Genomic DNA, 21,501 nt, shown 5'->3' on the forward strand with positions numbered 1-21,501 from the left:
CCAGGCACCCCTAGTGTATTGGTTGTTTTTAATTTTTTTTTTCCAGTAATTTAAAGATGTCATTGCATTGGTTTTTTTGCTTTGCATAGTTTCTGACAAGAAGGTTGTTTAATCTTTGTGCCCCGCCCCCCTCCACTGCCGTCAAGATGATCTCTGTATTTTCGGTTTCCAACAGTTTGAATATAATATGTGTAGGGTGTGTATTGTGTGTGTATGCACACACGCATATGTGTGTTGGTTTTATCCTGCTTGGATTCTCTGAGCTTCTTGGATCTGTGCTTTGATTTCTTTTGTTATAAATTTAGTAAATATAGCTGTGCTAATTTTGTTACAATTTTTGGAAAATTCTCAGTCATTATTTCTTCTAACATTTTCTCTGTCTCATTCAATCTTCTTCTGGGATTCCAATTACACATATGTTAGACCATTTGATATTGCCCTATAGTTCTTGGATGCTTGGTTGTGGGTTTTTTATTTTTTTTACTCTTTTTTTTCCTTGTGTTTCACTGTCAGTAATTTCTATTGACCTATCCTTGAGTTTATTGGTTCTATCCTTGAGTTTATTGATTCTTTCCTTGGCTTTGTTTAGTCTATTGATGAGGCTGACAAAGGCATTCTTCATCTTGTTACCATGTTTTTTATTTTTAGCACTCCCTTAACTGGAATAGTGTCCATCTCTCTGCTTGAGTTTGAGGTCTCAGGTTTCAGAAATAGATTTTTCACTTATTTTCTCTGAACCTTGGTTTTCTCTTTTACAAAATAGAAAAATCAGGAATATATAATAATGACTAACAGAATTGTTTTGAGGATCAAATGTGATCCGTTGGGCTAGTCCCTACCTCTCCCTTCCCTCGGTCTCAATCACTGTCACTAAGGCTTACACGGTATGGTTACTTTGACCCTATTTAATTCCTAAATTGTAAGATTCTGTGAAGGGGAAGGGAGCTAACATTTACTGGCAGCTTGTATTAATCTCCTGTAGAATTTGAGAAAGGGATAAAAATCACATTTAACAAGTGCTTTTGTAAAACATTTTACTTTTGCCGGGTCTATGTGGATTTTAATTGGAAGAAACAGACAGCATTAAATCCAGTTGCCACTTGGTTAAATCTGTTAAAGAATCATTAAAATTTTTCAACTGTTGGGTTTCTTGACTCGCTTGAGAAATGTCATGGCTCATAAAACATCTCACTCTCTTTCTCTGTGCATATAGGATTTTAAATAATTGGATTGGCTCCCAAATTTTGCGTTGTGAGGAAAAACTAATGGAGTTTTTTGCTCCTTACTGACTGGTACAAATGAATGATATTCTCATTGGATTTGGCTTTGTAGTCACAGACTTGGATTCAAATTCTGGTTGCACAGCTGTAAAATCTTGGGCTGATTATTTAACTCTTGTGCTTGAGGGTTTTGTTGTTGTTGTTTTTTATCTGTGAAATAAGGATACCTATATCAGCTGTTTTGCAGACATAATGTATGTAAAGAAGACATCAAGTATGTAAAGCTTTGGGTATAGGGCCTAGTTAACAGTGATCAATGACTGATAGCATTAAGAATAGGAGCTAAAATGAAAATATGCCACTGTTAAGTCAAATTTTAGTAAAGAGAAGGGTGAAGTCAAGTTTAATATATATTTTTTAAGGTTTTATTTATTTGACAGAGAGATACAGCGAGAGCAGGAACACAAGCAGGGGGAGTGGGAGAGGGAGAAGCAGGCTCCCCACCGAGCGGGGAGCCCGATGCGGGGCTCGATCCCAGGACCCTGGGATCATGACCTGAGCCGAAGGCAGACGCTTAACGACTGAGCCACCCAGGTGCCCTATCACTATTTTTTTTATATGTAACCCCTATCCTTTTTCCACTTCTCATCCCCAGTGAAAGGTTTTTTATATATTTGGTTAGAAGTGGCCCACAGTAAGTTGAATTGAATTGTTGAGATGTTGAATCTTTGTGTTTCTGGTCAAGAGTGAAATCCCACTTTCTTTATGTTTTGGTGAAAATCTAAGCATTAAAAGTGGAATGTTGGTCTAAGGTAAAACTACTAAGACAGTAGTTGTGGATAAATAAACTCAATCAGTTTATTTATTCCCCCCCCCACCCGACAGTTTAGAATAAACAAATATAGTATTTTAAAGTAGCTGTTGCTCTGGAAATTACCTTAGAGTAAATATAATGAATTTCAAAGAGGTGTCCAAATTCTGTGTTTGTAAGTAATTTTACTGTAATGGGTATTACTCAAGATTGAAATTACTTAATACAAAGAAACATTCTTTATTCATACTGTGAGCAACTATCTTCCAAAACACGACCACAATACAGGCATTCTTACTTGAATAATACAAGGAATAATGTTAAATTATTTTTGTAGCTTTTTTTTTTTTGGTCATAATAAAAATTTTCACAAAACTGTCTTCCTGATCACAGATTTTTAGAGTTGGAAGGAACCTAAGAAATCCAATCTAACTCCTTCCTGACACCCAGAGAGATGAAGCGATTTATCTAAAGTCATGTAGCTAGCTAATGACAGAACTAGGGAGAGAACAGAGCCCTTAATCCATTTTCCAAAGTGTTACATTCCTCTGGAAAAAACTGCCTACTCACTCTTCATTTTTTAATGCTAGTTAGAGTCTTGGGGTAAGGTTTTTCCCCATGACTCACTACTGCTCTTTTGTTTTCTTGTGTGGGTGTCTGGGAGCAAGCTTTCAAGGGTGGTGGGTTTTTTTGTTGAACAATTCAACAGTGTAAGGCACTAAACAAGGAAAAAGCATTTGTCTGGTTAGCACGTGAGGGGTCAGGAAAGAGGGGTTGTAGCTCAGACTCTGTGCCCTCAGTGTTGATAGGCAGGTATTTTAAAGTTGAATTTCCTAATCTGGGGTCTGAATTCCCTAAGGTTTTATGAAAATTATGCAAATAGATGCATACCTCCCAAGACAAGAATGTGTACCTTTCATCAGGTTATCAAAGGGTACATAGCTAAAAACTTTTTTTTTAAGGGAAGGAAAGCTAATAAGCAAACCTGAGAACCAATTCCTCACTCTTGCACTCTAAATACTAGTATTTAGTATTTAGTATTAGTATATCTAGTATTAGAGGGCTCCGTATTATCTCCAGCTGCCTTCTGCTTGTGTGCGCTTTCCTGCAGATAAGCCTTCTCAGTTGGCTTCCTGATCTTGTCATGGAAGCCATTGGAGGCCACACCCTTCTTCTTTTTTTTTTTTTAAAGATTTTATTTATTTATTTGACAGAGAGAGAAACACAGCAAGAGAGGGAACACAAGCAGGGGCAGAGGGAGAAGGAGAAGCAGGCTTCCCGCTGAGCAGGGAGCCAGATGCGGGGCTTGATCCCAGGACACTGGGATCATGACCTCAGCCGAAGGCAAACGCTTAACGACTGAGCCACCCAGGCACCCCCACACCCTTCTTCTTACAGGAAATTTTCCCATAGGTTTCCCGAGACTACCATCTCTCTCCCTACTCGGTTTATTGTATTCAGCGGAGGCTGTGAGGCTCTGGGATTTTTGTTCATTAGAAAGCTTAGGAGTGTTATTTCAGTTACATTCTGTTTAAAAGGAATTTGCAAGATGATTTGAAAACCTAAGACTGTTTGCTATAAGAAAGAAAAATACAATCATGATTCCAATCAGTACTTCGCAAATTCACTTTTAGAATGCTTCTAGTTCTTTAGTTAGGGAATCTCTGTTTGATCTAGAAACTCTTTAAACTTTCCAGAAACAGAGTAAAGATCCATGGATGATAGTTTAGGAGTTACCCAGATCAGTCTGTAAAAATGTTTTAATTTAGTTTTTCCTTCCTGAATCTTATTAGATATAAAAGAAACTACCCCCGAATAGGAGTTCATTTTAATGGGCTTTCTTCCTAGAAGAGAACACATGTAAAGCACATTATAAATTTGTTAGTCTAGCATCTGGACACACAAAGAGAAAGCTACCACTAAGATCGAAGTTGGAAGAATTTGTTTGTTCTTTTTTTATTTTTTTTATTTATTTTAAGCAGGTTCTACACCCAATATGGAGCCTAACGTGGGGCTTGAATTCACAAATCCGAGATTAAAACCTGAGCTGATAACAAGAGTCAGACACTTAATCGACTGAGCCACCCAGGCGCCCCTGTTTATTAATTTTAAAAAGCTCACACTGAGTACATACCTTGAACCCTCCCGTGTCAGGGTAGATGCCAAGAAATGAGAAGAGGTCTCTTCCCTTGTGAAGCTCATGCTCTTCTGGGGACACAGCTCAACACGTTCCAATTCAGCATGCTAAATACCGTAATAGAGGTACCAAAAAAAAAAAAAAAAAAAAAGCATTGCAGTCAGTACTCTGAGTGGACAGGAAGAACGGTGGGAGTTAGGGAAGACGTCCCAGAAAGGTGACACATATTTGAGTTGTGTCTTAAAAGTTTTAGTAAGAAACATGTCCAGCAAGAAGGAATCTAGGAGTAAGTGATATGTTTGTGCCTTCCTAATTTTAACTAAGTTTAACACTCGCCACTCTGTTACTTTGTGTTTTCTGACAGAGCTCTAAACGAGAATGGAAGCCGCTGGAGGACCGTAGCTGTACAGACGTGCCATGGTTGCTGCTTTTTATCCTCTTCTGCATTGGGATGGTAAGGATCCTCTCACAGAGCATCAGACCCCGGCGAACTCATGATCCAGGGAATGATGTGGAATTGGTTTAAAGAGGGAGCTTGTTATTTATTTATATATTTAACCCCTCCTGAAGTGCTTCTAACTGGAGGTCCTAGGAGACCATCGAAGCTGGTTATTTTTGTCCCATGCACTTCATTGGTATTTGGTACCTCTTGATACATGAGATACAATTCAGAGCATTGGAACTCTGTCTCTCGTCCTAGATCATTTAAGAAAGCCAGATCATTCGACATGAATGTCTGTGAATTGTGATCTTGATGGAGTGTTGAGCGGAGCACTGACCCGAGTCCTGAGCATGTATCCAACCCAGTCCCACAAACCTGATGGTTATTTTTGTACCAGTGTTCCCCTGGGGGATTTGGTGTTCCTTTATATACAATTAGAGTTTGTGCTAGAGGATGTCTACAGTGTTTCCAAATCTGACATCTTTTAGTTCTTCCTCCAGGGGAGGCTGGTTGCTCCCTCCTTCTGCCCATACTAGCCTTCCCCTCCCTGTACTGTGTCTGCTATAAAGAGTGGCATCTTTCCATCGGAGATCAGGGACTTGGTGATTTTCCACTGGGTGTAGAGGATGGAGGAGCAGAGCCCCTGGTGCAGAGTGTCGGTGGGGATGGAGGTGTTGCTTCTTCAAACTGCGTCCCCACCCTGCCCTGCAGGATTTCTGATGCAGGCTTCAGGAACTTTGGAGTCACTGCCGGTGTGCTGGACTGGGGAAAAAAAAGGGGGGGGGGGATGACAATAGTGCTTTTAAAGATCGCTGATGTTGAGAGCTTAGAATGGGCTTAGAAATCCTCACCTGGTTCATCCCCCTCATTCTACAGATGAAAAGCATCCAACCCCGAGATGGAAATGACCATGCCAAGGCCACACTGTTAGTTCATGGGAGAGCTGGTCACAGACCTGCTCTCCTCATTTCCAGGCTGGTACTCTCTTCTGCCTCAAGGGGACTCTGCAGACGGGTATTACGCTCTCTTTCTTAGTCTTCACAACCAAAACACAAATACGCTACCTCTGGCAGCCTTTTTTCCACAGATGTATGAGTGTTTTTAAGCCCCAAACCTTTTGTAGAGCTTCTTTAAGGATAATCTTACTCTGTGTCCTCTGCAACTGCACACCTCGCAAATGCCATTTGCAAACCGCAGAACCACCCTAATCCTGACAAATAGGCATAATTGCAAGGACCAGTTATGTATCTGAAGAAAGGAAAAGAAAGCAGCCGACTTTAAAGAGATATCATAAATCGAATAAAATGAGGAATATTCGTTTTAAAGATAAGGACAGCTCAGTTTCATGAAACCTAAGATATTCAGAAAACATCAGAATACCCATTTCCTCACTTAGGACTTCGAAGATGTTGTTCAAGAGTCTACTTAGTTTAATGGAGTAGCTTCTGAAATGCGGTGTGTGTGCCAAGTGTGGGAAAGATTTTTTTTGCTAACAGAATTAGCACAACCTCTCCCTACTCCCTGAATTATCCCTGAGACAGACGGCAGCTGACCTTTCAAAATTATGTTTATAAAAACATGTACCTGCCTCTCCAGGTGCTTTTGATTTTTTCTGTGATAAAATAGCTCGGGAAAGTGCAATCATTAATGTTGGTAGGCAGACTGAGGAGTGACTTAGAGTAAGGAGCTATTTGTTTACTGACACATTTTAATGCAATGGTAATTAATACAATGTTGATTTCAGTGCCATTGCAATTAAGACCCACTGTGTGTACTTTTAAATGTAGGCATAGTGGTTATTTGTTTTAGAATGGTTTTTTTAAAATGGATTACCCTCGTGGAGTTGAGCTAATCTCGCATTTTGCCGTGTGGAAACTGGAGAAATTTCCAAGTTCTGTTGCCTACCATACGGACACAGTAGTAGAGCAAAGCTTTTTGTCTTCTGTGTATTTGTTTTGTCTGGTTTTTAAAAGTTTTTTTCTTTAGGATTTCATTCTGTAGTACGTTTCAGAGAAACATTCATCTAACATTTGTTGAGCATTTTCCTATGCTTGATGCTTTTGATTCATCTCATTAAATTCTCCCAGTTACCTTATGAAATAGGTTTTCTCCCCAGCTTACAAACAAGGTGTAACAAGGGTAAATATTAGCTTGTCTGAGAATAGAATACTGGTAATATGTAGCAAAGGTAGAATAGGAACTGGAATACTCTTTTAATCTAGTGGCCAGGTGTCTGCTTCTTTCTGTCATCTCATGGCCAAATATTCAAGCTAAATCTTTATTCACTGTCCTTACTTGCAGTTCTTTGCTCATTCCTTGATATCTATGCTTTGAAATAAAAATTTTAAGATCTTGTCTTATTTCATTCATCTCTAGCATTATATCTTTTTATTTACACATGTTCACCTCTTCATAAATATCTGTACTTCTATTTCTTCCCTTACATTCCAGGTTTTTCCATGCTTGCCTTGTCTAGAACTTAGGGTATTTTTCAAAGCAAATTGCTGCCAGCCTTCTTGAGAGCTGTCATCTTCCACATTTGAACTTTTATCAATATTCTGAAATTATTGGACATACATTTACTGTGTTCTAAAAAAAAATTGCATGTAGCATTGTACTTCTAAATTTCTGTTTTCCATTAAAGTAGCAGTCAAGTTGTTCTCCTCTTGGACGAGTTGATTACGTATCAAAATCAGCTGGGATTTGAAAAATACTCTTTCCTGGATTCCTCCTCTGATTCTGACTTAATCTCTGTGTTTCCAATGTTCAGCCAGGGTTGAGACTACTGTTTTAGGTGCCAATAAACCACTGAAGAGTTTTCTATTCTTTTTTCTTTCTTTCTTTTTTTTTTAAGAAGAGGAAGAATGGGGGAGGGGCAAGGAAGGGAGGGAAAGAGAATCTTAAGCAGGCTCCACACCCAGCAAGGAGCCTAACATGGGGCTTAATCTCACAACCCTGAGATCATGACCTGGGCGGAAATCAAGAGTTGGACGCTTAACCGACTGAGCCACCCGGGTGCCCCAACCACTGAAGGATTGTGAGCAAGAAATGATGTGACCAGGCTTAGAAAGATGGCCCTGGTAGCCAGTGTTACAGATGGTTTATAACACATTATGAAGAGGGACCACTATGGAGGCTGATGGAATAGTCCAGGTAACCTGTGGAAAACCTGAAGTAAGGTAGTGATAAAGGAGAGGAGGGAGTATCATCAACGTTAAGGACAAGAGGGAGGCAGAGTAAGGATGACTAAGAGGTTCTTGTATGAAGGGTTCAGGGTAGGGTTTTTCAGGTCAACTCTGACTGCAGCTTGTAGGTTCTAAACCACAGTTTCTGTATACATGAAGGAACAAGAATGAGATGGATCAACGAAGCCCTATATTAGCCGGACAGTCACCTGATTCTACCCAGTAAAGAGCTGCTTGGTAAAAACGACTTATAGAATGAAGCTTAGGCCATGTGGCCTGAAGGTCCTTCCCACGTTGGGCAGTGTGACTTCATTCTGTCTCGGGGAAAGAGAGGTATGAGTGAGAAGAGAGAAGAGAGCCATCTGGACCCTCTCTGCCCAGATCAGCTTACCACAGAAAGGCAGGAAAGAGGTGACTGCTTGGCCCTAATAGGAGTGCTCACCATGGACAGTGGTGACGCCCTACAACGTACCCCTGATACTGAGTGCTGCTTACTCTAGACTCGAGACTGCCCTGCATGTGACACAGAAATGTTTAAATTTCACAGCTATACAATGAAGTCGATGCTATTGTTAACATCATTCTCATTTTACAGATAAGAAAACAGAAGCACAGGCCTATGTTAAGTAACTTGTCTAGGTTACACGGTGGCAGGGTTGGGCCTGGAAGAGAAGAGGTCTAGAAGGCGAGGCCTCAAGAGGTAGTCCCTCCTTTGTTGCCTGGAATTGGGAACAGTAGGAAAGTTGTTGTTTAGAACATGGACACAGTAACCTCACCTGCCAGGAAAATGTGGTGTCGTCAGTAGTTCAGATTCTGAGCAAACAGGTTAGCATCCTTACTTCCTCCGGTGCAGTTAGGAAGCGAGAATGATGGCCAGAAGTGTGGAGCGGGGAGACCGAGGAGTCTGCTCACTCCGTACCTTACATGTGCGGCCTGGTAAGGAACGATACTACAAAGGCAGACAGGGTAGATGCAGGAAAGGGAAGTGGCTTGAGGAAATGTGGAATGAGAAGATGAGAAGTAGGGTGTGGGTAAAGATAAGCAGTGGGAAATGCAGAGTTGGGAGTTTTGGAGAATGATCTGGACTAGAGCTGAGGGTAGGAGATGACACTGAATACGTTGTCCCTTCAGACTGCTTCAAGGACCTTTTTTTATTTTATAGCATTAGTCTAGTTCCCAGAGCATAGTGTTTCTACCTCATTAACTATTGTTGAGCATGCAGCACAAAGTGAAAGACTCAAAGACTCATTGCAGTATTTAGTCATCTGTATGATGGTCTGAGCTCTGGCAGGATCCTAGAATAGGAAGAATAGCACGCCAAAAATTACCCTAAGGTTACCTGATCCAAATACCTACCTACTTTCTGTTAGATCCTTTGTTTTTTTCCTTTTTTAAAAAAATTATGGTAAAATATATATAACATAAAATTTGCCATTTTAACTATTTTTACATAGTTTGAATCAATTTACTTTTAATCCACTCTTGTTTTTGTATCCTTGGTCACTGTGCTGGACCAAATGGGTTTATCCTTCTTCCTGCAAGTATAGTCTGAAACATTTTACTCTCTGTCTACTTTCCCTTAGGATCATAAAATTTGGGAAGAGGAAAGGGCTTTAGAGATTAATCTAGTTCTAGCCTTATGACAGGTAAGGAAACTGAGGCTCAGAATTTAAAGTGACTTCCCCACGATCATAAGGAGTGTTTGCGGCAGAGCTGGGTTCAGTTCCTAGCATTCCTTTTCGTGTGTTTTATTTCTATTTGCATTGTTCAAGCTGCCCTTGCAACTGAGCCTCTCTGATCTTGCTTCCTCACACCTCATTATTTTCTAATCTTTTGAGAACATTTCAGTTCTTTCAAGGTAAACTTTATGTCTTATAACCCTTTCATACCCTGCATGACATCTTGTGTTTGATGATGCTCAGTAAATGCTTATTGAGAGGCATTTTCTAGACTTCCAGTCATTTTTGCTTATTGCTTCTTTCTTCTTTCTTAGAGTAATACATCCTATTAAACCTTAAAGATCTGGCAGATTAGGGAAAATTTTTAAATTTTTTGTTTGTTTGTATAAATATTAGCTCTGCATCAGACATTCTTATCCTGTCTGCTGGGTCCTAATAGCCTTTCCTGTCTCGGGGTTCTAAGAAGAGGAGAAACAGAAGCCAAATGTTACTTCAAGGTTTGACAAATTAGTTATTAGGAGATTGACTGCAAGCTTTGGATGAGTTTAGGGATAGAGGTATAGGATTAGGTATAGAGCTAAAGGAGGTAGTATTTGAGGAAAAAAGAGTCTGGGCATATTTTTTTTTGATCCCTGGGAGAGAGCTCTAAGTGTAAGTCTTTTTTTTTTTTTTTTTTGACCATCTTTTTATTTTGAAACATTTTGCCATATTCATATTTCATTCCCCACCTGCCACACACGTTTTTGTTGACTGTTTTTTTCCCACCCCCAAAGCCAAAACTAAGGCCTTCTGCCTTGCTCAGCTGCATGTTAAGGCTCCAGGTTTGAAATTCAAACATGCTTGTGAAATAAAATATGTCCCTTCCTTTGACTAATAGTGAATGAAACTAAGCAAATCCTCCTTCTTACGTTGAACTAGTGAGCACAGTTCGTTAATTAGCAAATTGCCTTTCTCCCACTTAGGCAATGGATACTTACTAGTTTGCCAGATCCAGCTTGGGATCCACCAATGTATGCCTTGATCTGATTTGAGTCACGTCCTGTTTGTGATTAGATTTGTCTGCTCCTCCCGTCTCAAAAGAGCAGTTCTGCAAGGACTTCAGTAACTCAGTAACTCAGTCCTTTTAAGATTTTAGCCGTGGTTCTCTTCCTTACTAACAGGCTTACTTTCTCTGCAGTGATTGCTCTCTACTATAGGCGTATAAAAGCTTTCCTCATCCCCCTTATCATTTGCTTCATTAATATGATTTCCTTCTCTTGAATGCCTCTTCCTCTCCCCGCTTAGAGCCATTGAATTATTGAGTGCATTCTGTAAAGTTTCTCGCATCCTATTTTAATTTCATGTACCACATTTTTTTTCTCATCTGAAACTATATTGCTTCCCGCATTTGGATTTCAGAATGTGTGTGTGTGTGTGTGTGTTTTTAAAGGCAATTTTATTTTTAATTATATTTGGCCTAGTTCCCCATTGTCAGTACTTGTACCATATGGGAAGTCCCTGGGATAACAGTCATGGTTTCTTCCTATCTTATTAGCTTACTTATTCTCCTTCCTTTCTCCCCTGCAGCTTCTCACCCTCTCTTCTCTAATGCCTTTGGAAGCTACTAAGAAGTTTAAATGGTCTGTGTGAAAATATGTCAGTGTCCCATTTTACCACATATATGTAACGTTTATAATTTATCCTCTGTCTACATCCCAGAGGGATGTGAGGTGCTTATGATTTAAAAAAAAAAAACCCACAAAAATATGTCCAACAGTAGACTGTTAAAATAGAAAGGGAAATCAGAAGCCATTTAAAGGAATCTGTAACACAAAGTACTTATCAAACATGAGAAGAACATTTCTATAAAAAGTGAAAGAAGAGCATAACCTTTTAATTATGCAAGGGCTTTGCTATTTTAGACTAGTAGTGAAAGAAGATTGTAATTGTGGTCTGAATGTTTCTATGTAGTGACAAAATTACTGACAATATTGCTCATTTTCCCCCTAGAAATTTTTGTTCTACAGGAGAGAACTGAAGGAGTTTTTGGTTAGTCCCCAGTTACTGGTGTCAACTTCTTGAGGCTGGCTTTATCGTTCAAATTTCCCACTAACAGCTCCCATGTCTTATCACCAGGCATGTACCAAACCAGCTACGGGTTAGAGATGCATTATTTCATTTAGTCCTCATCATTAGGCTGTGAAATAGATGATAGTACTTTGTGAGGGATGAGGAAGAAACACTCTTAAGTCGGTAATTGGATCAAAGTCACATAGGTAGTAAGTGGTAGAGTGAGGGTTTAAATCCAGATCTCTCTGGGTTCCCTTTCTGTTATTCTTTGATTCTTTTTGTTAAAGAACTGTATTGGAAAGGTTAGCCATTAAACCTCCTAATGTTTACCTTCACTTCCAGTTTTTGTTCAGTGTAGGATTTCCTAATTTGAGGTTTAGCGATATGTTTAAAATGGCATGCTGGTTTGCACATGTGTATGTGTGCAGGGGCTTAAATATTTTTTGTTCTTACGTTTTACTATTGGCTTGAGGTCCTGACATGGAACTGTCTTGCGTTTTCCATGGAGGAGTCAGGAGAGAGGGAGGGGGCAGAAGGCGAGGGTGAATGAGTGAGTCTGGACCAGCCTCTGCCTAACCCTAGTGCAAGCAGTTAGCTGCTGCTTTGAGGTAGAAGGGTACTAACGGTTTTATGGAAACAGACACTTACATGCATTATTTCATATAATTCTCACAGTAGCCTTTGTGGTAAGTGGTTTTAGCCTCAATTTATAGACAGGAAAACTGAAGCACAGAACATTAAGCAGGTTTGTCCAATGTTGCACAAGTAGAAAATAGAGTCATCAGTATTCCATTGACTATCTGACCCCAGAACCCATGGTCTTTTCCTTTACATATTCTCATTTCTAACAACAATAATAGCTAATATTTATTGAGCTCTTACACTATGTGCTGAGCAGGATTCTTCCCACTTTACTGGATTATTTCATTTAATCCATACAGTAGTCTTATGAGCTACGCACTATGTCCATTTTACAGGTGAGTAAATTGAGGCACAGAGAGTTAAAGTAACCTGGCAAGGATCAGAAGGCACGAGAGTAGCAGATCAGAGATAGTCTCCACTCTGGAGTGGACTTTCTTATAAACTGTAGTTTCAAGCAGTTTCTACTAGCTAGAGCCACACTCCCTACTCCCCTCTTCCCCCACCTCACTTTCCTTACCTGCAAGATAAAACTAGAGGGGTTATTTAGAAAAAAGAGTTTGTTTGCCTTTTTAGGAAAGTATGTTTAAGAGGGAAATACTCTCCTTGGAGGAACTGCAGTAAGTACTGAGCACCGTGGGCCTGAGATCTAGCTGAGTTGCTTATGTACGTCCTACTCATGAGACTTGGCTAAGGATACATTAAACACTGATAATCTCTGCCTTCTTTGGCCACTTCAAAAGGATAATAAAAACTCACCCTCTTAATGACCACGTTGCCAAGTTTTCTAACCCCAGTCTTTTCACCCAGTTCAGTTTATTGGTAGTGATTGAACCTTACTTCTATTCTTATGCCTACTAGCCTGCAGTGAGTATGGGCTGTTACTGCTTTGCCTTGGTCAGTTCATACTTGACTCAGCAGGCACGATGCAGTCCCCAAGCGTCTACCATTTATTTGCCTTTGGCACTGTGATGAAGCCTATTCCCACAGAATGAAGTGAGCTTTGTGGCACACAGACCTAGGGCCTCACTCTCCTTGAGTCTGCAGTATTAAAAGCATGGTGGTGTTTCATGGCGTAACTCTTCGGCTTGTATACAGCTTTACTGCAGGAAGGAAACAGAAGTGTTGGGTGCACCGAAGTGATGATGATTCAAAACCCACACGCCTATTCTTCTTTGAATTTTTTTCTTTCATCTGTTGCTCTTGTCCATTTAACAGAACTCCTTTACAACCAAATAAAAGTAAAGAATGAAACAAGCTGGGTTTGATTTTATGTTCTGATCTTTACTAGCTTCTAGGGCGTTGGGCAACTTATTGAACCTCTCTGGGTCTCAGTTTCCCCATCCTGAGGATTATCGATAATGTCTGGTAAGCACCTGGTAGGAGCCCAGCACAGCGCAGGTGTTCCATACAGAGAAGCCGCTATTATTATTATAAAATGCATAGACGATCTTATGATGTAAAAGCTTGAGATTTGTTTTGTTTATGGTAGTAAATAGTGTTTCCCTGTGGACTTCTCTGTGCTGCTTCTGTGAAATCCCAGGAAAACAGTAGAATAGTGTTTGCAATAAGGAAAGATAGCTCTTTGTTCCCTTCAACAGACAAAAGAAGCTCATTATCGTATCAAGTAGTGACTGTTGCTATTGAACTGGTTTATTTGTATGTTTTTTCTGTTTTTTTTTTTTCTAGGGATTTATTTGTGGCTTTTCAGTAGCAACAGGTGCAGCAGCGAGACTAGTGTCAGGATACGACAGCTATGGAAATATCTGTGGGCAGAAAAATGCAAAGTTGGAAGCAATACCAAACAGTGGCATGGACCACACCCATCGGAAGTGAGTAGACTGTTGGCTGAATGAACACTATGGAAACTTTGAAGGGGGGTGGAAAATCCTGCTTTTCTTACTATTATAAAAATAATATTCAGTAAGATATTATTTTTGTATGACTCCTGTTGGTGGTTTTATTTTTTTTTTTAACTGCCCACTAGAATTATTCCTGTTTTTGCTCTGTAAATACATTTTCCAGGAAATAAAATTAGCTGCCAAGTTAAAATGCACCATCTTGAGGTTTTAATGAGTAAAGGTTTGATTTGAGAGCATTCTTCCTATACTCTCTTTTCCCATTAGCCTTTAGGTTGTACACGAAGTTTTAACTCTGGAAATAATGTAATTATTTTTTCTTCCTAAGATTGTACTTAATAGGAGACAGAGGGATGATAATGGATTTTGAAACATTAAAGGTATAACAAAACATTTTGTGATGCATCATTTATAAGTACAGTACACATCAATTTCCAGTTTTGTTTTGTTTTTTTAAGATTTTTTTATTTATTTGTTTGACACAGAGAGAGAGAGACAGCGAGAGAGGGAACACAAGCAGGGAGAGTGGGAGAGGGAGAAGCAGGCTCCCCACAGAGCAGGGACCCCGATACAGGGCTCGTTCCCAGGACCCTGGGATCATGACCCGAGCCGAAGGCAGATGCTTAACCGACTGAGCCACCCAGGCGCCTCTTCCTGTTTTATAAAATATAATGTTTTCTTCATCAGACTTTAAAATTTGTTTTGAGTTCTCAAGCTTCATCTTTTGCATTTTATGAAATTCCTGACTTAATCGCCTTTTTTTTAATAAGAGCTATTATTTCATTTTTAATGTCTGTGAGGAAGATGTCATTAAACATACCTTAGGTATGATGTCAGTGTATTTGTCCACACTGTATATTAATGCCCCATCATACTTGATTAGACAAGCTTAATAAATAAAAACAGGTCTTCAGAATTAACCAAACTAATTTTAAAGTAATGGGTTACCCAATTCAGTTAATGAACTTTATAGGAAAAGTCTAAGCAGTGAAAGCTATTTTTAGGCTATAGTTGTTTTAAGAAGCATTTTCCAGGATATAGTAGCTGTATTTATTTTATTTTATATTTTTAAGATTTTATTTATTTATTTGACAGAGAGAGACACAGAGAAAGAGGGAACACAAGCAGGGGGAGTGGGAGAGGGAGAAGCAGGCTTCCCGCGGAGCAGGGAGCCCGATGCGGGGCTCGATCCCAGGACCCTGGGATCATGACTTGAGCCGAAGGCAGACACTTAACGACTGAGCCACCCAAGTGCCCCATAGTAGCTATATTTATTATTAGATAAATTTGTTTGTTAAGTCAGGGCCCTTTCTGGAAAGTATAAGATTAATTGGATAATTTCACAAACTTGAAGAAATCCAAATAGTTAATCATATCTCAGAGATATTCCCCCATTGAATGAAGGAATAATGCATTTCAAATAAATAAGATTTCAAATTATAATAATGAATATTTGTGTAGCATATCATAGTTGGCAAGCATATGATACCATGCTGTGAGGTAGGTGTAGCAGAGATTTAGAGAGATTGAAGTGATTTTCTCCAAAGTCTGGTTGGTCAGTGGACTATCAAACACAGACCATGAGCTTTTCTCTTGATAAGCACCTGTATCCCTTGACAGAAGTGAAAATTGTACTCATAGAAAGTAATTTGGAGGATTTTCATTTATCCCTTTTTTGATTGCTTTATAGAATTAACACAACTTTTAGGCCTTGTGTTATTTCTGATAAGACAGCATATTTTTCTTTAGAAATAATTTTAGACTCCTAGAAGTTGCAAAAATAGTATAGAATTCCACATCTTTTGTTGTTGTTATTGTAGGTACTGTCTATGCTGTCAAATACGTTTTGACTCTTTAATGCTGGTGACATGTACCAAACATAAAATATTACCATTTAGGTAATTGATGAGATTGGAGAAAAAAAGAGCTCTCTTCCCTGAGGTCTGTTGCCCACATGAGGTCATACTCATGTTTATGGCTCCCTTTATAAACTTGCTGATGGTTCCAAGCATATTGTCACCGTAAGGTTTGTGTCGATGTCACTCTTTGCTTAACCTTATGGAGGTTCATTTGGTCATTTCTTAATTTCAAATCCTTATATTTTCTATATACTGATATAGATATTTTCTATATATTGTATGTTCTATACACTATATATATACACACACGCTATATATATATTTATATATATTGGCCTCTTGCAAAGAGAGCCTGCTTCTTATTCCAAAAAAAAGTGGTTACTTTTCCCCGAGTGCTTAGCATAGTTGGGAGCCATTCATGGATTGCTGTAGAGGAAATAGTTTCCCAAGTGTAGCTATACCTTAAGTATGCATGTTTGTTTGTTTGTTTTCTTATTAAAGATTTTATTTATTCATAAGAGACAGAGAGAGAGAGGCAGAGGGAGAAGCAGGCTCCCCACTGAGCAGGGAGCCGGATGCGGGACTCAATCCCAGGACCCTGGGACCATGACCTGAGCCGAAGGCAGACGCTTGACTATCTGAGCCACCCAGGAGCCCTGTTTGTTTGTTTTTTTATTGAGAGGGAGAGGGTAAGAGAGAATCTTAAGCAGGCTCCACGCCCAGCATGGAACCTGACCTGGCGCTCGATCTCACAACCCTGAGATCATGACCTGAGCCAAAATCCAGACACTCAACTGACTGTACCACCCAGGGGCCCCTGTTTATTTATCTTGGATCTCTACTTCTTCTTCTCTGCATGTAAACATTTCAGTGCTGACCCATCTAAGTATTTCTATCTATAAATGGAATATATATATTTTTAATGAATAATACATTTTTGAACATACCTTTCTCAGGTAAGTCTATACTGTTTGGTTTTGAAAGAAGGCATAGTGTCATCATGTTTGTTACCTTTACTCCATCCTCTTCTTTTTCCTGACAAATGCATTCGTTCCCTCCTTTTTCATTGATTTCCTGATACATCTTTGTCTTCATTATGAATACTAGGCTGCACAATAGCTATAGAATTTTTTTGTATCTGTTTTGTCTGTTGCTACCTCAACTTGACCTTGATCACTACTTTCTCCCATTTCTTATCCCCAGTCCCTAGTACCTGATACTTAACTAGGACCTACCTCCATACATATTTGTTGAATAAGTTAATAAATGAATCCTCTAAAATCTTGAATACAACTAACTCTTGCTTTCATGAGTATTGTTTTCTCTGTCAGAAAGAAACATTTCTCCCGTTCCTCACGTGGCTAAATTCTACTCATCCTTCAGCCCTCACTATAAATGTTATTTCTCAGAAAGGTCTTTTTTGATCTCACAATTTAAATCAGGTATTTAAAAATACTTCCTCATGGGGCGCCTGGCTGGCTCAGTCAGTAGAGCATGTGACTCTTGATCTTGGGGTTGTGAGTTCGAGCCCCACGTTGGGTGTCGAGTTTACTTAAAAAATAAATAAATGAAAATAAATAAAAATATTCTCATTGTTTCCTATCATTTGTGTAATTATATATTTATTTTGTGATTATTTGTTAAATGTGTCTTCTAAGCTCTGAGGTGAGGTCTGTTTTCAGTACTATATCCTCAGTACTTGGAATGTAGTAGACACTCAAATATTTGTTGAATGGGTAAAAAAATTATCTTCTTAAAATATTTTCTAGGAAGTGAATTACCAAGTTTGAGGATAAGATTACGATTACTAATACAGGGGCGCCTGGGTGGCTCAGTCGGTTAAGCAGCTGCCTTCTGCTCAGGTCATGATCCCGGGGTCTTGGGATCAAGACCCGCATCGGGCTCCCTGCTCCGCGGGAAGCCTGCTTCTCCCTCTCTCACTGCCCCTGCTTGTATTCCCTCTCTCACTGTCTCTTTCTGTCAAATAAATAAAATCTTAAAAAAAAGAGATTACTAATACATATTTTAAGATTATTTTAAGATTATTAATAAAAATTGCTGATGAATATGGCTTTCCATAAAGTCTGTTCCATTTACATTCCCACCAATGTCTGAGATTGCTTTATCTTTGCTAATATTACTAGTTTTTATTTTTTACTCATTTGGTTAACCAAAAAATGGTGTCTTATAGTTTTAATTTGCACGTCTTTGGTTATTCATGAGCATGAGCCTCTTTCCTTCGCATGTTTGTTGACCTCAGCACAACTGTTGTGCTAGCATATCTATTCTTGGTTTTCTAATCTCTAATCTTCTCCATCCTTTATACTGTGATAGGATTAAGTTCTTTCAAACACTTTTTATGGTCATTTCTCTGCTCAAGAGCCTTTCCTTTAGTGTTGATGCTTACAGTATCAAAGGTGAGCCCACTCAACACCTGCCATTTCAGGCTTCCCATGATCTAGACCCTTTGTGCCTATTCAGTCATTTCTCACTGTTTGTCAGTATAGTAGTATTGTTCAAGATAATCATTTTGCCTGTGCGCTGTCCCCTTGCCCTCTCTGCCAGTCTGAATTCTTGAAAGATTTAAGGTGGGTCTCCTAACCTATTTCAAAACAAACTTTATCCCACAGTGATCTTTTATTACTTTCCTAGCTCAAATTTGTTTTTCAGTTGCCTTGGAGTTCTTCTCCAATTATACTGTGTGTTTCTTCTGCCTGTCATAATTACCATTTGCTAGATAACAATGTTACTATAAACTTGGTGGCTTAAAAGAAGACACATTTACTATCTCACAGTTTCTGTGGGTCAGGAATACGGGTATGGCTTAGCTGGGTCTCCTGCTTCAGAGTGTCTCGCAGGACTGCGATCAAGGTGTTGGTCAGGATTGGGGCTCTGCTGCGGAGTTCCCCTTCCAAGCTCATATAGTTGGCAGCACTCTGTCTTTCAAGAGCCTTGGCTCTTTATGGCTGTAAGCCTGGGGCCACTGCATATGGTGGCTTACTTCAAAGCCAGCAAGGGAAAGCATCAACAGAGTCTGCTAGCAAGATAGAAGTTAAATTTCATGTATAAAATTATAGAAGTGATGTCCTGTCACCTTTGCCATCTTCTACTTGTTAGAAGCAAGTCACAAGTCCCACCCAAAGTCAAGGGGATTGAATTACACCGAAGTGTGAATTCCAAGAGGTGGGAATAACTGGGGCATCTTAAAGTCTTCTGCCACCCTGTCCAACTGTGTCTCCCTGGAGTGCTGTGTTTTTGTATAGCTCCCAGATTTGAATACCCAAGAGTTACTTCATAGGGGCTGATTCAGTTGCAGTAATAGAGGAAGGGAAAAAGCCAGAAGAGGAATGGGAAGGGGGAATGCCTTTGACCTGTTCTAATTGGAAATTTTCAGGGATACCTGGGTGGCTCAGTCAGTTAAGCGTCTGCCTTCAGCTCACTCAGGTCATGATCCCAGAGTCCTGGGATCGAGTCCTGGAATCGAGCCCTGCATTGGGCTCCCTGCTCAGCAGGGAACCTGCTTCTCCCTCTCCTGCCCCTCCCCCTGCTTGTGCATGCTCTCTCTCTCTCAAATAAATAAATAAAATCTTTAAAAAAAAAAGTTTAAGATGCCAAGATGACTGTAGAATTCTATTAGTGGTAAAGAAAAGGCAATATTTTATTGCCTTATTTTTTTTAAGATTTATTTATTTGGCAGAGAGAGAAGGGGAGGAGCAAAGGGAGAGAAAGAGAAGGAATCTTAAGCAGACTCCATGCCCAGCATGGAGCCTGAAGAGGGGCTCAATTCAGGAGCCTGAGATCATGACCTGAGCCAAAATCAAGAGTCGGCTGCTTAACTGACTGAGCCACCTAGGTGCCCCTGTTGCCTTATCACTCTAATTGTAATGTGTTCTTTTTCCCCAAGTAATATTTTTGACCTGATAATATATTTACTGCAGTAATAAGGATGTAAAGGAAAATGGTAGATAATATTTTATGAGATACAGGAAGGCCCCAACTTCAAATGGATTATGTTCCCAAAGCTCATTTTTAAGTTGGTTGTTTGAGATATGTACAGATCTTCTGCATAGAAACAGTGCTATAAATAAGGTTCTGAGACTGGGTTAACTCAGAAAGCTCATTTATCTTAGAATCATAGACTGTCAGAGGTGAAAGGGATCTTTAAGATTATCTAGTGTGTAACCACCTTAAAGCATCCCGTCAAATATTGGTAAGCCTTATGTGTAACCTCCGTAAAGCACCCCATCAAATGCTGGTGAGTGCCAGCTGAGGCTCAGAGAAGAAAATGCTTTGTTTTGTAGTTGAGCTATTATTATGTAGCAGAGATGCTAGAGAACAAGGGTAAGGCTTACGGTCTTTTTTTGCGGGGGGAGGTTGTGGGGAGCGGGGTAGTAATATGTTTGAACTCTGATCGACAATTCCAAAATTCTACATTGCCTACCATTTTCAAAACCATGAAGCTAGCTTTACAGTGTATGTGTCAATTTTTAGAGAATTATTATTATTATAGAAATTCTTCCCAAAGGGGAAGCCTCCTCTCCTCCATATCAATTTGGATAGAACAGGGCTGCTTCTAGTTCTAAGATACCTGCATTCGTGGATATGGGGACTATACTGGGGCAAAACATCTAGCTCTGTTGGCCCCTGGGGAGACAGTTGGAGGAGAAGGGAGGTATTGTGTTTCCACCATGGATGTTACCTTGTCCTGGCTGCCTGGGGTGGGAGAGGCTATGGCGAGGTGACAGTGACTCTTAGTATGCATAGGTTATTGTAAAGCCAGTTGAGGGTATGTAGAGAACTGCTGTTAATCTTTTTTATATAGGTATTATATCATTATTAGAAATTTTTTCTCCATTCTGCAAACAATCCTAACACAGAGCTTAGTGACCCTTTCTTTGTTGACTCTTAAATTTTCTCAGATAAGTGAGATAGGTCTCACTTATCAGTATCGATTTTTTGCATAGAGCTTCCAAAGATATATTTTTTGCACAAATCTAACTTTATTCTTTATCTTTTTATCTTTCCTCTAAGGAAGACATTTAAAGCCCCAATCATTGATAAAGGCTCTTTGACCGTAAAATGCCTCTCAGATTTCAGATAATCAGTATTAACAGGATGTACAGGAAGTAGAGGTCTGAGGAGGTTGATGACATACATTTGTAAGTAAAATCTATAGGGGGCATTTTATTTGAGACCTGTTTCAATTACCTTTGTAACCTGTGGTAGGGTATCTAGTGTGCGTTTAACTTCTTTTTTTTAACTGTCTCATTAGCCAGAAATGCACAGCGTAGAATGTTCGTGGTAGAAGGGCTCTGGAGATCACTGAGCCCCTTCATTTTGCAGGTGAAGAGCCTGGGGTCTAGGAAACCTCAGTGGCTTGATGAAACATTATCAGGACTAGCACCCACCCTTGGACGCTCAGTCTAGCGCTCTTTGCATTATATACTGCCCCGTCCCCGGTAAGCTACACAATGATTCCAGTTGCTCACCCTTTTTACTTTTGGGGCCTCTCCCTCTGAACATTCAAAAATGAAAAACTTTTGGTAGAACATGCAGAGAAGGAAGGGCAGGTTATATAAATTAATAAAGTTAAAACTAAAGAAACTTTGGGCGCCTGGGTG

The 21,501-nt window shown here is 39.6% G+C and overlaps 1 protein-coding gene across 3 annotated transcripts in view; it reads left to right on the top strand.

Moving 5' to 3' along the window:
• SLC44A1 (solute carrier family 44 member 1) overlaps nucleotides 1–21,501 on the top strand; it is a 194,922-nt gene that overhangs the window by 47,202 nt on the left and 126,219 nt on the right. For all 3 annotated transcript variants that reach the window (XM_021691110.2, XM_021691109.2, XM_021691108.2), the window contains exons 2-3: nucleotides 4,533–4,622; nucleotides 13,852–13,994. In XM_021691110.2, coding sequence (XP_021546785.1) covers nucleotides 4,533–4,622; nucleotides 13,852–13,994 — 233 coding nt within the window. The remainder of the gene's footprint in view (nucleotides 1–4,532; nucleotides 4,623–13,851; nucleotides 13,995–21,501) is intronic.

This window comes from Neomonachus schauinslandi, chromosome 13, assembly GCF_002201575.2.
Source record: "Neomonachus schauinslandi chromosome 13, ASM220157v2, whole genome shotgun sequence".
NCBI lineage: Eukaryota > Metazoa > Chordata > Mammalia > Carnivora > Phocidae > Neomonachus > Neomonachus schauinslandi.